General features: G+C 40.9%; 2 protein-coding genes and 1 non-coding gene across 4 annotated transcripts; 1 reads left to right on the forward strand and 2 right to left on the reverse strand.

The window, feature by feature from the left end:
• Positions 1-375: 375 nt before the first annotated feature.
• On the forward strand, positions 376-5150 carry LOC148343787 (uncharacterized). Of its 2 annotated transcripts, XM_088289208.1 has the most exons (6): positions 376-651; positions 1471-2000; positions 2795-2918; positions 4107-4246; positions 4443-4639; positions 4732-5150. In XM_088289208.1, the coding sequence occupies exons 1-5, from the start codon at positions 474-476 to the stop codon at positions 4488-4490; spliced, it is 1020 nt and encodes a 339-aa protein (XP_088145334.1). In that variant the 5' UTR covers positions 376-473; the 3' UTR covers positions 4491-4639; positions 4732-5150. The 2 variants fall into 2 exon arrangements, with proteins under 2 accessions (XP_088145334.1, XP_088145343.1); XM_088289217.1 differs by lacking the exons at positions 4107-4246; positions 4443-4639; positions 4732-5150 and adding an exon at positions 3394-3449.
• A 269-nt stretch (positions 5151-5419) lies between these two features.
• Positions 5420-11625, reverse strand: LOC148343788 (mitochondrial adenyl nucleotide antiporter SLC25A25-A-like). Its single transcript, XM_088288761.1, has 10 exons — positions 11353-11625; positions 10363-10489; positions 10192-10279; positions 10000-10111; positions 8079-8237; positions 7380-7532; positions 7194-7301; positions 6842-7009; positions 6622-6766; positions 5420-6261 (listed from the first exon to the last, which is right to left on the reverse strand). The coding sequence occupies exons 1-10, from the start codon at positions 11512-11514 to the stop codon at positions 6077-6079; spliced, it is 1407 nt and encodes a 468-aa protein (XP_088144887.1). The 5' UTR covers positions 11515-11625; the 3' UTR covers positions 5420-6076.
• A 2861-nt stretch (positions 11626-14486) lies between these two features.
• Positions 14487-14558, reverse strand: trnae-cuc (transfer RNA glutamic acid (anticodon CUC)). Its single transcript has one exon. It is a non-coding gene; the product is annotated as a tRNA-Glu (tRNA).
• Between the last annotated feature and the right edge of the window lie 230 nt (positions 14559-14788).

A 14788-nucleotide genomic window follows, 5' to 3' on the forward strand; every position in this document is an offset into this window, starting at 1 on the left:
AATATTTGCTATGTGTGAATGTTGGAACTCGCTCCCAAGATGAATGGAATCACCTGAGCATTTTGAATTCCAAATGGGAATCATGTGAATCTGTGATGTCGAATGTGTCGTTGGGTCGTTAAAATGTGAAAATGGTTAACAATTGAGAGCATTTATTCTAAATATATTTTTAAAGTAATCAAATGTAATTTGTTGTATAAAGTCATTGTAATATTCACACCGCTATTACATTTTTAACAGGGATTGGTGTTTTAAAACGCTATTAAAAATCAAAATGGAGTTGAGTGGTGTCGGTGCTGCTGTTACAATGATGTGACAGAAGATGGCGCCAATGCACCTTAAACGATAGTTGCCACAAGCAAATGAACAAGGAGAAGAAAAGTGCACAAATTAGCAATTGCGTAGCATTCATCGCTTCAAGTTGGACAAACCGCGAGGTTTCCGTTGCCCCTGAATTGTCCTTCATCGTGAAAATGTTGAAAGAGTTGGTACGGGAGCGACTCATTGCGGCCGCTGACGAAATTTTCGGCCTTTTTGAGAAAACGATCGCCTCGTACGAGAAGCAACTTGGTCGAGCGAGAGAGGAGAACGAGAGACAACGACGACAGCTGCAGGCTGTTAGCATGTCTCAAATGATGCTACGCGGCGAAGGTTTGTTTACTGAGCTTCCACTTAATGTAGACAACAATTTATTTAGCACTGCGGTACGTGAATGGTGTTTGCTTTACAAAGCGTCTCATTAATCTTCAGCCACACAGTATCGGAACGCCTTAAGTGTTTTGTTTGCGTAAATGAGACATTTGATCACTCTTGGCATGTTATTTTATACTGTCTGTATAGATTATTTACAATATGATCAGTCCCGTTTTCTATTACAGTGCATAGTGACTGGGCTGACCAAATCCCACTGACTCGAATTGGGGGATACAAATATATATATATATATATATATATTTTTTTTTTTTTTTGTCTGTTTCTACAATGGGATGGATATATACACACACACACTTCAACAATGTAAACACAAATTTGTGAATCTGCGGCTGCTGACCCGCAGGGGTCAATTGTAGTTAGTTCATTTAAATTATGCTGTATGGGTAAAATTATTAGAATATCATTACTCAAAATCCTGACTTTTTTTTGTAACTGCACCCCGCCCCGCGCGAAAAAGAAATGGAGTGTCACCGATGCACTATGTGCAAAGAATAATTACAAAGTGCCATCGCAATCTCAAAATTGTGACTTTGATGCGACACCTGCCTAAAGTACCCAAAGTGCAAGTAGTGCTCTCAAGATACCAATTCCTAAATTGGTAAAAACGGAAAATGTTAAATAATGGAAAAAAAAAAACTTATAAGGGAAAACATGAAACTTAATATTTTTGGATGGAATAAAACTGAAGCAGCAGTTTAGCACCATTTGTCCGACAATCGAGCTAAACTGTGTGTGTGTGTTGCTTGTGTCCCGCAGATGTGCCGCCGCTGACTGGTTGTCAGGAAGAGCCTTCCTTTCAGCCGCAGTCGGGGGCCTCCACTTTGGACTGGGATGATGTGTTAAATGTTAAAAAGGAAGAGGAGACTTTTGATATCAGCAAGTTGTCACCGGCCGCTGTCGCCGTGGAGAGTGAAGACGATGAAGACGAAGCACCTGATTGGTCACAGCTCCATCATCTCAGTCCGATGGGAGAGCACTGTGAAGGACCAGCGCCAGAAAACCTGTTAGCTCCGCTGTCAGACAGCGACGACGACATGGAAGAAGAAGCGGCGGGTGCGGCCACTTCGACGCGTCGCCGTGAGCTTCGTGTTTGCAGAGCCAAATCTCGCATCGGCGCGCGGGTCGCTTTACGAAAAAGTCCCGTGGCCGAGACAGCCGCCGCTTCCCCCGTCACTGAGGCATCCTGCGAAAAGACTCAAAGATCTTTTGATTGCGAAATGGACCTCGAAAGAAAAAGAAGATTTTCCGCCGTGTGGGACCATTTTGATCGCATCTCGTCAATGAAGGTATTTGTTTTTATTTCCTGTAGGGCTGCAACTAACAATTGTTTTCATAATCGATTAATCTGTCTCTTGTTTTGTCTATTTAATTGATTAATTCGATTTTTTTTTTTTTTTTAAATCATAATTTCTAATCCCTCGTCACCACGACAGACCGATAGAAAGTCAGCAATATCAAAAGTTAGAGCCAAGTCAAAGAAGCACATGCTGTTTTTTTAACTCAGAAGCCCACATTTGTGTCATGGAGGGCTGGATCAATCCGAGACTATTTACTGTTGAGAGGCTGAAAGACCATTTTAAATTGAACAAGTTGTCAAAATTATTAATCGGAATCGAAATAATTACTTATTACTTAGATACTCTAGATCAGGTGTGGGCAAACCACGGCCTGGGGGCCATCTGCGGCCTGTTAAACGTTTTAATCCGGCCCGTCAAACGTGAAAAAAATTGAATGAATAAACCTTGTTAATGTTTTATTTTCTAAATACTGTGGTGTGTCAAACACACATATTTTGTCGTCATGCTTTTGTTCACTTTCATTTAAAATTAAATGTATTTTTCTTCTTCGATGAGGTGAGGTGACTAAAACACTCCCTCCATCTGCTCCTGATCCGGCCCCTCAGTCAAATTTTAGAGCCCATTGTGGGCCACCAATCAAAAAGTTTGCCCTTCCCTGCCCTAGATGTTGATTTTTTTTTTTTTCACCTCTTATTTTCTTGTTTGACACCGAGAGGTAAAAGCTGTCAATTGTCAAAAGGTTGGTGACTCCCGGTTGAAACGATTCCTTTTATTTCCTGCAGGTGAAATGTCGGATTTGTTCGACGGAGCTGTCGTACATCAACAAAAGCACCTCGTCGATGCTGAGACATTTCAGAGCCAGGCATGAACACGACGAGCTCGCAACCACACCCAGAATCACCACAGGTAGGCAGTCATGTGACAACCTTTTTGTGGCTGCTTTATTCACAAGGAACTGGCGTTTGCAAATGAGGACTTGACATTTTTTAGTTTTCTCAAACACAGAAATACATTTAGCTCCACATTTGGGGACATTATCCTGCCGTTTAGTGGTGGAAAAAAAGCACAACACTAAATTTTAGATGGCTGCCAAAACACCTCAAAGTTCAAACCGTGACTCACGATTCAAATGTTGACCAGGTAAAAAACTGAAATCAAATTTCATTTTTGAAGTCAAGTGTTACAGAAGTTAGTAACTAACGATTTACCATGCTAGCATACATGATATACAGACAGTCTGCTTTGCTAATTTTGTTGAAATGTTGTTGAACACTTTCTTTTTTTAAATTGTAATATTTATTTGGGGGGAAAAAAGTTTACTACCTGACAAGAAGATGGCATGTTTTGAAATTAATTTTACAACAAATTGTGGATGACACAGAGGACTGGACAACAAAGAAGAGTATAGAGGTCAAGGTTTGTTCAAAATGATTGCTGTGATGCTGCAGCACTGGCGAGAAGTGGGCGCCAACTCAACACACCAAGTGATGAAATGTATCTTTTTTGTTGGACCTCGTATTTTGATGTCTTGTCCCATATCCTGTTGTCAAGATGTACTACTCCAGAACCTTGAGTTCCCGCCGTTGCTGAAAATATTTCACATAACAGATTCTTCAGACGGAGGATTGATTTCAATTATTACAAAAACAATCGTAATTAATCGGATTTTCATAATCGAGCAGCCCTTGTAACAATGCAAAATATTAAATGTTTACTTCTGCAGACACGTTTTACTGCCACTCTTAACAGCACTTCATGAGAGCTCAAAGGGGACAATTGTTTTTCATTTATTTATTTATTTTTGTACTCGGAGAAACTACTGCTGTGTTTTGACTCCAAATAAAGATTTTTGCACATCATAAGTCAACTGTGACTTTACTTATTGTATGGAAATATAAAACGAATGTCCATATATTTGGATATCCTTTCCTTTTCATTCTCACGTAAAAAAAAAAACATTTTTTTGTTTTTTGTTTTTAGAATCACCAGGTTCTAAGCAGCCCAACTAGCCTTGAAAAAAAATCATGCCATGCAAGAGCTTGGGTATTAACAATGAATGCATTTTTTTTTTCTCTTTCATGTATCACCATCAAGCCTCCAGAAAACACGCGTTGGACCAGGCAGTTCTGAATTTCATTATCAAGGAGTCCCAACCGCTCAGCATCGTTGAGAGTGACGGCTTCCGGGAACTGCTTCGGACCCTTGAGCCATCATATGTTTTACCTAGCAGAAAGGTTTGTACGCGTCATATCTAGACAGCTCGTATACTGTATAGAATTGATCTACTATTGAAATGAACTTCAATTTGTTCCGCTACCACATACATATCCATTCCAAATCAATAGGGCCCGGCCGATTAAATTAATAATAATTGGCTGGAGTTGTGCCAGTTTAAAAAACGATATAATCTTCCTTTCTCATGAAATTCAGATTGTCAAAGAAATGGGACCCAAAAACATCAAGAACGAGCTGGAGTGAAAACGGAAGTACGGCAAGCTGTGACAGGAAGGTTTACTCGGCGCTGACCCGTCACGATATTGAGCAACTGCAGTTTCCCCAAGTCTAAAACGCGTCAACCGAGCCACAGCCTGGATCTCCGTCACAACAGACATCGCCACCCACTTCTGGCATGTTATTGTTTATTTTTGCTGTTATTTGCTTGCAAGTCATGTAACTATTTGTAATTGATGAACTAAATGAATATGACATTTTCTTTTAGGTAACCTGTGGCATCAAAATGACAGGTTTGGCAGGCAGACCACCAGCGCCACAGCAGATTTAATTCTTGAGGTACAAAGGCACCTGGCAGAGAGCAATGCGGTAAATTCCCCTTTATCACAGGTCTTGCGATTTCAGATCAACTTAGAACCCGGTTTATAGTAGTTTGAGTTTCATTATTTTCATTTTGACTTTTGCTTGATTTCAGTCAGTTGTAATTGCCTTTTTGAGTTTGTATTTTGTGCTTTATCAAAAATGCTAAATTTGTTAACTATAATAACCTTAGTTTAAACATGACTGTTTGGGTGTAATTCCATTTTGAAGTCAAGTGTTACAAAGTGCAAACAGGATGTCAAGCTCATTTTCACATGATTGAACATCTCAATCCTCTCCCATCCTGTGTTTTAGACCAGCAGAATATCAGATTTTGCAATGTACGTAAATTTACAGGATTGTTTGCGAGATGTTGGTTTAGAAAAATGGCATTCATTTATTGTAAGTATGTACACCATCTTAAATATATTAAAAAAATCAGATTTTACTTATTGGAGCCGTGGGTGGGTGGAGGGTTTATTGCTTTTTCTCCGAATCCCAGAATTCTGAGACCATCAAAACGATACATAACTAAATCTATTGTTTCTGGCTTGAGTGTTTTTGTAGCAGTAGGACTCAAAGATGAGAGGCATGTATTTGAACAAAAATTTGCATTTATTTGCATGAAAATAAGTCTTTAAAAATAAGAAAAAAAAGTCTTCCCTGTAATACCTGGACTGCTGTGACATTCAGAGGCTTTTCCCCACAAGGATTAAAGTGCGAGTTGCTCATTTTTTTTTTTGTCAAAGCCATTGATGCACCCACGAAAAAGTTCTAACACTTGTGTGACTTCTTTAACCTGAGGTAAAAATTCAGATAATTCTTCTCCAGATTACTCACAGTGAGAACATCAACACCTTTATAGTAATTCCTCCATTCATTAAGGCTTCTGTTTAAAAAGCACAATTTGGCTCGCAAACACGCGCGCACAACACAGCATTTACGTCTCGCTTGACAATAAAAACAATAAATAGTGGATGGAAATAAATAGTGTGTGGCAGCGGCGAGAACAAACTGTGCAAAAACACTCACTCAAACACAATCACTCTTTGCCTTCCAACATTTGGTCCTCAAGTTTCAGTCGCGTATGCATTCGGAATAAATAGCAGCGAGCCAACGCAGACGGCCTCCTCTTTCGTCAGCTGACATTCACAGAATGAGATTGCATCACGAACCCCAGGCCCGTGGGTGGGATTCCCTGGCAAGAAGGAGGGTGGGTGTGCTGGCGGGCGGGCGGACAGGTGGGTGGTCTGTCAGCGCGAGGTAACACCCAAATGCGTCTTGATGTGCTCGTACACAACGTAGCTGATGCTGACGGCGGGAATGACCTTCAGGAAATTGGGCGCCAGGCCCCGGTAGAGCCCCGTCGGACCCTCAGTCCGCAGGATCTGCCGGAAGAGCGCCGTCATTGTTACCTGCTGGCCACTGCCAGTCGCAGCTGCAAAAGGATCAAAAATCATTGATTAAAATCAAGTCGTCTTTTATTAAAAAAAAAAAAAAATAAATTAAAAATGTATTGTAAAATCTTGTTTAAATAAAAGTAATGACTCAACCTCTATAGAATTCTAATATTCCAAAATTTTATGAGTCTACAATTATACAATTTTAAATTGGTAAATGTTTAATACTTAATGACATTAAAGCAAAAATTGTAAACAATTGACTTTGAAAATACGTTGGATATTTACATGGATATGCATCACTTGAGCATAAAAAGTTAATGACAGATTTATTTTTGTAGTCAAACATTTTGGATAAACCAGTTTGTAATCAATGTGAGGAGTGTGGGGGGCCTCACCTTGCGCTTGCATGCGCGTCCTGACGAGAGCGAGCGGGTAGCTGGCGAGCTGGCCGCATGTACTGGATACGGTGCCGCACGCCAGCAGCACCAGGACGCCAGCGTCGCTGGCGCCGTACTGCTGCAGATAGCGGTTTTTCAGGGTCTAGCGGGCATCACATGACAAATTAGCGTGGGAACGGGCGGTGGTAATGGCGGAGGAGGAAGTGGCGGTGCTCACCTCGTACACAGCCAGGTCGATGCCGGCGTAGGGGATGATGCCCAGCATGTTGGGCACGTAACCCTTGTAGAATGCCGCCAGACCCTCTCGCCGGAAGATCTGCTTGGCGCAGTCGGAGATGCCGGCATACTGGCCCGTTGTTCTCAGAGCCAGGCGCGTTTTCAGCACCTGAAATCCATTTATTTTATTTGGGGGGGGGGTTTGAAAAGACAGAAACGTGCAAACAGTTTTTTCAGAACACTACTTAAAATATGTGAGGGAAATGGCCAATTTTTGTCGGATTCAAAAGAGGCAATATCATCCAAACCCCAATTCCTATTAATACAATTCTCCTCCTGCGATGGTGGCTCACCTCCATGGGGTAGATGGCGCTCTGGGCGATGACTCCGGCCAGCGAGCCGGCAATGAAGCGCTCTGAGATGCTCAGAGTCTGCTTGTCGCTGCCAATCAGCCGTTTGATCTGCAGCGCGCAATCGGACAGAGATGTTAGTCAACTCTCGTTTTAAATACATGCGGATAGGAGAGCGCGGGGCCGTACCTGCTCGTACGCCATGAACTTGAGCGCCGACTCGGGCGCAATCTTGATGATGTTGACGCCGTTGCCTCGCCATAGTGAGCGCACCCCGCCTTCTTTGATCATCTGCATCAGGCCACTCATGATGCACATGTTGCTGCTTCTGGAGCCATAAACCTGGAAGGCGACCACCTTATTAATATGCAAAGCTGAGGGCGAAGAGTGGAATTCAAAAGTTCTTTTGTTCTATATACTATTCTAATACTGATACTTGGAGGAGGCTGCGTCTTTATGTCCAGCCATTCGTCTTTGCTAATTCCATTAGGGTTTCACAAGTTAGCATTAACTTCAGTTATAATAGTAAACGTGTCGTTTGAACATTTGTGTTTGTTTTGTCTTCATGTCAAAATTGTGACCGATACAGCGGCCAATGTAGACTACTGCGCGCCAAAACAAAGCGTGGGTGAAAGTTGAGCTTGCGCCACCAATTGGAGGCCACCGACGCACGTGAGGCCCTTCGGCCCGGTAATGACGCAGCAAGTGAGTTCACAACATGGCACATAGACCTCGGACTTTGAAACCACTTACTCCCCCGCCCCCATTAATTACATATTAACTTTTTTTATAATAAGAGATAAAACCGCTTTTGCAACATCTCACCAGCTTACACAAAGGTCTGATAAGACACTCGACCCCTCAAGTTACCCTACATGACTGCCTTACCTGCATCATGACTTTAACGCGGTCAAGAGGGGCCGTGCATGTCCTGGAAACTGCGCCAGCTCCGCCGCCTGCCACCAGGTGGCGCCACCACATGCCACTCTGCTTCTCTTCTGTGCTGAAGTCATCAGGGACCATCAGGTTCTCACCCACGTCAAAGATCTGAAAGATATAAGCATGTATGTTAAAAAAAAAATGAACCTACAGCTGGTACTTTACATACGCATAAAACACAGGATGACAAAAGACAGACAATCAATCATTTCTAATCACATCAGCAAAAATGAGGCTGATCTTCACACGCTTTCCGTTTTCTCTTCTTTCAACAAACTCATGTGCTACTACCTACTGGTAAAAAACATGTATTGTATAATTGTGTAAAAAAAACAAAAAAAAACTACGGCTTTTTACAAGATATTGAAAAGGTGTAAAATAAAATGTATATTTTAACGGTGTAAAAAAAATGTTCTATCTTCATTAGATGTATAATAAAGGCACTTTGATTTCAGGTTAAGGTATTGATACAAATATGTTCTTGAATAAGAACATTGTTGGATGTTGGGGGAAAAAGGCTTTATTATTTTGGCGCAATTGAGTTAGGTGAGGCAAATAAAATGAATAAATAAGTCATACGCCTTGAAATTTTTTAATTTATGCCCTCAATTCCTTAAAGCACTCTGAAATGTACTTCCCACATGCAATTATGTGCACTTGTAGTACAATGCACTTGCTCTCGGGTTGAATGGATCAGGGCAAAACCAACCACTTTTTACCATCTGCCCTCAATCAAACTTAACAGTCGAAGGGGTGCGTGTCCATGTCCTCGAGTAAAGGTCACACTGTGCAATTGCTTTGTTGTCATTGGCACCGTGAAGGAATCACCGTGACGCTGTCTGTCGGGTCCAGTGAACGCTCACAAAAGGCCAAAGCACGGCACAGTCAACCAGTGACCCCAATGTGCCATTTAACAGGTTAAAAAAGGAACTTGTTAACACATTAGGTGCTCATTGGCAGCACCCGTGAGAGCCTATTAACAGTCATCAGCTGCCTTCTCTACCAGTGACTACTTTTGACACGTTTACATAACAGCCCACGCAATCCGTCGGAGCTTATGCGCTGACGCAAAAGGCTGGGTTCCTTCTAAATGGCCCGTTTAGCCGAGACAGGAAGGTGCACTTTGGAGCCAATATAGTGGCTAATCATTCAAAAATAGGCCATCTGATTTAAAAAAAAAAAAAAAAAAAGACACTGTGTCCACTTGGGATGAAAAAGTTTATGGCCACGGAGTGCAAAAAAATTCAGCCAGTAGAACCCTTTTCATCTACCTTTAAGATTGTAACTTTTCCCCCCTACTTTTTTTAAGATAAACTTCTTTGACCAAGAGATGGCTCTCTACCACAAAAATAAGAAATGTGGCAAGCTGAAAGAGGTGTTAAAATGTTTAAAAAAAACAAACTGAAATTAGACTAACAGAAGTCTTATCCAACTTTTACTAGACTTTTTGCTTTTAAAAAGGGCCATTTGACCTGCATATTTCCCTGGCTCTTGGACATTTTCTATATTTAATCAAAAATACATACACATCGGCCAATTTGACTAGGTTATTTACCTAGATCTGGGTGGGGTATTAAAATAAAAAGGAGGCCAGCAGAAAAAGCTCCTTCCCCTCCTCTAAATGTTTGAATCTTTTACAAACATTTTAGATGGTCAATTTGACACGACATTGTCTTAACTACGAGGTTTTAAAAGAAAAAAGATGTATCCAACATGTGGCACATCTGCATTTCATGCCAATCAAAAGCCTTAACATTTCTAAAAGCTCAGTTCAAGGACTAAGTTTCAAAACGCATGGAGACGTGTGCCTTACTGAAAATACCCTTGCATGTACAGGCACAGCCCAAGAAAGAAAACTTGTGCAACTCACCGTGGAGTGCTTCCAGTATAGGATGATCTCGGGGATGCTTTCCGTCTTCTCCACCGTGTGGTACTTGCTCCATTCTTTACAGCTGATGGTTATGATGCCGTTCTTGTCCATGCTAAAAAGCAAAAATTATGACATTTAACACCTGATCTGTACACGCACACAAAAATATATACATCTAAACCACACAAGCACCTCTTAAGGGCTTTCTCAGCGAGATGATGTGAAATGTGCACGCCGATGTCCTGGAGAGCCTGGATAAACTCCTTGCTGTCCACCCGGCCTTGAGAAATATAAAAATGAGTTAATAGAAAACCAATGACGCATGATGGTGAGGAGGTCCGGGAGCAAATGTGAGACACTCACCTGCATTCCTCTTGTCCAGAGTCTTGACCACCAACTTAAGGTCCTTCTCATAGTCCTGCAGGTAGTGCACAAACTCCTCAAAGTCCAGCTGGTCGTCAGACATGTCGGCCTCCCTTCTGTTGGTTTTCTGCAGGTCACACACAGACAGATGAAATGGATGTTTATGCGTCTAATGTTCAATTTTTCCCATTTCAAGTTAACAACTGCTGTCGTGACCCATTTACACGGCCGTGAGTGACATGATTACTGCTCTATCTTTGACCTGAAGGCTGCAGAGGCCCCGCCAACACCGGTAATCCCGTCTGAAACTAAATCGAGAGCGGGTCGCTGTCACATTGACGCAGTATCATGACACCAGAGCCGGCCCAACTTGTCATGCAGCGCTCACACGCACGGGGAGGACAAATGCCAATTTTTAAGCAGTCAACTGCTGGCAAAATGTGCAGCTTGCAGTGGGAAATTTTTTCTCCAAAATAATTTGCATGGAAATTGTACTTTTGATAGGCTTTAATTTTGCATACTTTAAAACCACCTCAAATTCTAAGAACAAAATCCTGCACACAAAAAAAAGTATCGCATGCATTCTGCATGCGCTTTGTGACGTCACAAATGCAATGAATGTGAAATTCCCGGCGCCTTCCGCGGATGGGTGGACTCTCCCTTCCCACTCTTATTAAAGCCTTTAAATGAGGTAGATAATGACTTGACTTGAACTGTACACTTAATCCCATTAAAACCTTTAAATGGTTAAAATTTGGATTTGCGATGGGAGGAAGAAAAAAATTACTGCGTCGTGGCAGCTAAAGCGCGACGAGTTTTGCGGCCTAGTCGTCAGGCTCCATCTAACTCAGCTAAGCTAAACCGGCCGGCGCCCAGACACAATCAACAGCGGTATACAAAGTGGTTAGATGACATGTAAGTATTATTATAAACTCCAAAGCGTGTAAATATGTACACGTAATGCTAACATTTTATGAGATTATTTCTTACTTTTCGCCATCGTTGATAGGTGGAAAACTCCTGAGACGGCAGGAACACGCTCAGTTTGTTGAAGAGCGAATTGAGTTCGGTTGGAAGTCCGTTCGACTCGAAGTAATCCACTTCCACCGGGTCGGAGTTGGACACGGGGACATAAAGGCACAGGGCAAGCATGCTTGGTTCCGTCAACTTTAAATTAAACTACAATAAATTAATTAAATAGAGCAGAGCGAGCTACTCCTTCCCGGTGGACGACCGAAATGCCGGCGTTGTCACGAGAAGCCGGCTTCTAAAGAATGTAGTGATACCCCCGCCCCCTTCCATAATGTCTTGTCATTGGTTGTCTCGGCCCTCTCGTGAACTGCGTCTTCGTCATTTTACTACTGGCCAATCGGGTGGCTTGCTCATTGTTGGCCTTTCTTGGTCCCGCCTTAACAGTTGCGTAAGGCATGGCCCTTTGGGGACCAATCCCATGCTCGCTTCTGGCCAACGTCTCAACGATGAACCAATCAGGTGTGTCCTTTCATTCAAACGCTGCCAGAAAATAAAACAAGCCACGAAAGACGACTTGAATGAAGAAAATGGCTGCAGGTTGTCTCAAATGCGCACTTTACCTTTTATTTTATTAGATATATATAGTCGGACTCAACTTTTCATCCCGTGGCAAAATTTGTAAGGTGTGTATTATTCTTTAAAGAAATTAATGAGAGGTCATGCAAAACAAATTCGGTTTATTGCAGGTGTGGGCAAACTACGGCCCGGGGGGCCACATCCGTCCCATTAAACGTTTTAATCCGGCCCGCCAAATTTGAAAATATTTAAATGAAAAAACCTTGTTAATGTTTTATTTTCTAAATGCTGTTGTGTGTCAAATTCATATATTTTGTTGTAATGCTTTTGTTCACTTTAATTTAAAATTAAATGTATTTTTTTTTTCTCAGATGAGGTGAGGTTACCAAAACACTCCATCCATCTGCCCCTGGTCCGGCCCCTCTGTCAAATTTTAGAACCCATTGTGGCCCGCCAATCAAAAAGTTTGCCCACCCCTGCGTTATTGTAATTGTAATTCAAACTAAACAATAAACAAAGCACGGCAAATAAAGAAAACAATGAAATGTCCCTATTCAGTGATTGTTTCCAGAGATTTGCCCTTATTTAAGATTCTGGACAAAGGAGAACTTGTACTGCCATGGCGAATCCAGCTAAATGAAAAACACATATAGATTGAAAATGAACATAGGCCTACAGGTGCAAATTGAATTAAAAAACGTCCTGGTCAATTTCCCACAATACCCTCTTTTGTCTCAGCAATTCTGGTCTCGTCTCTGTCTGGAACTTTCAATTGATTTAATGGTGTTATGTAACTTGACTTGTTGTGTCGGCAGCTTGGCTTAATGAGTCGATCTGCAAGGAGAAACAGGATGAGCTCCAGATGCCAGAAAAAGGCGTGTGAAGTTACTCACATTAGTGGAGACTCACATGCTAAAGTCGTTCACTCATTTGTCACTTTTTGTATTCACTGTTTTCTCTTCAACTGCAAAATATTTGATTGACCTAATTAAAGAGCAGCCCCATGCGGGTTTGTTGCAGGGAGTGTTTCAGACAAGACAAATACTTTTACAGATGTAACAGAAATGCAAATAATACTTGGGATCATTGTGTGTAAGTACACCAGATTGATACTTATTTAATAAATTGATAAAGTATTCAACATGAAGACAAAGAGAAATGAAACCAGGTAAATTAAATGATTGATTTCCCTAGAAATCTTCCAGTATCCTGGTAAAAAAAAAATCGCTTTTGTAATATGGGCTTTAGGAGACATGTGGGAAAATACATTTCACAATTTCAAAAAGTTCACGGGTGTCCTAAAAACATGTTTGTGCGATGATTTTGTGCAACTTGAACACGTTCTATAAATATTTATACCATATACTGTATTGTATACATGTTTTTATTTATTTGTATTTAATCAATTAATTGAATACATGATTAAAATACATTATATTCAAAGTTCTTGTACTTGGTATAAATGTACTGAGCTATGAGTGTTTTGTAACTCATCATATATGTTGTGTCACGGTAACTGTTTTGTTGTTGACGTTTCAGTTGTGTCACATTATAGTGGTCGTACTTTAACCTGCAGAATCGCACAAACACTAACATACGTGTGAAGGGAGCTACTGAGGGCACTATCATGGTTTGTTTTGACGCACAAAATGAAGCTGTTGGATGTTTTTGTACTGGTTAATGTTAAGACAAGAAGTCAACAACAAGGTGTTCTAGTGGCCAATTCTTGAGGTAATGAATGACATCATCCACAAATATTTACATTCACACAGTACATACTGTATAATAAGTGCTTTTCAGCTATCATAAAAAAACAATATGCATTTATTACACTCCTATTGCAACAAAATGGACATTATCACACCATACATAATTAATTGTGCGTGTGCGTGTGTGTGTGTGTATTTATGTATGTATATATATATATATATATATATATATAAAACTAGATAGTCTCTTTACGTTCTGTATACTATACAGGTTACTATACTATATCTACTCAATTTGAACAAAAAAACCCCACCAAAAATAGTCAGCAGTGTTGCGCAATAAACAATTTTACATGCAACAATGCTATCGACAAAATATATTGTCTGTGTTTAAATAACTATATGCGTATCAATAGTTTGGTCTAATAAGAACCAGCAATATTATGAAATGAAGACAGAATCATTTAACATAGAATGATTACAGAAGGAAAAATAGTCAGCAACATTTTTGTTGGTATAAAAAAAAAAAAACAACTACACGTGTGTCAATAGTTGTGACTTTGCTTCAGCAGTTACTAATTGGCAGCTAGTCAAAAATTTCATTTGCAATATGTTCTATATGCCCCCCCCCCACACGTCTAAACACAGTATTCTGATTATTATTGAGTTGGCAGAAGAATTAATCAGATGCATTTTGAGCCATCCAATGAGGCTGACATTTTAAGATATCAAAAAATACAGTACGAATAATCAGCGATAGTGTTGACGACCACATGTCAACGGAATTACCTTAGAAGTGACAGCGCCTTGCTCAAGTGGGGTGATCATACACTCAATGACTCTCAACAGCGCCTGAAAAAAGCGGAGTTCCCTGACCGGGAATCGAACCCGGGCCGCGGCGGTGAGAGCGCCGAATCCTAACCACTAGACCACCAGGGACTGTTACTTCATGCTAAGTCATATAATATTATCTATCTCATCTTTAAAAAGTGGAGTGATTTATTTTTTATTTTTTTATTATTTCTTGAAGAAAATCGGCTCTTACAATAGGCGTCACGCCACAATTAGAGTTTCAAGCCTGTGGTAGGGTTTCAAAGTGGCGGATATCAAGTAAATGCCAAGGTTTCAAATTCGGATTTCCAAGAAATTTTCATGGGATTTCTATTGAA

This window comes from Idiotropiscis lumnitzeri, chromosome 1 (assembly GCF_059441095.1).
Source record: "Idiotropiscis lumnitzeri isolate Australia: NSW breed Sydney's pygmy pipehorse chromosome 1, RoL_Ilum_1.0, whole genome shotgun sequence".
Taxonomy (NCBI): Eukaryota; Metazoa; Chordata; class Actinopteri; order Syngnathiformes; family Syngnathidae; genus Idiotropiscis; species Idiotropiscis lumnitzeri.

Bases quoted from the DNA above. Each gene is read 5' to 3' on its own strand.
- LOC148343787 (XM_088289208.1), top strand. From the start codon at position 474: ATGTTGAAAGAGTTGGTACGGGAGCGACTCATTGCGGCCGCTGACGAA. The intron at 2,001-2,794 runs GTATTTGTTTTT...TATTTCCTGCAG, and splicing joins ATCGCATCTCGTCAATGAAG to GTGAAATGTCGGATTTGTTC. The intron at 2,919-4,106 runs GTAGGCAGTCAT...ATCACCATCAAG, and splicing joins CACACCCAGAATCACCACAG to CCTCCAGAAAACACGCGTTG.
- LOC148343788 (XM_088288761.1), bottom strand. From the start codon at position 11,514: ATGCTTGCCCTGTGCCTTTATGTCCCCGTGTCCAACTCCGACCCGGTG. The intron at 8,238-9,999 runs GTGAGTTGCACA...TATATCTTTCAG, and splicing joins TATACTGGAAGCACTCCACG to ATCTTTGACGTGGGTGAGAA. The intron at 6,262-6,621 runs GTGAGGCCCCCC...ATCCTTTTGCAG, and splicing joins GACGCGCATGCAAGCGCAAG to CTGCGACTGGCAGTGGCCAG.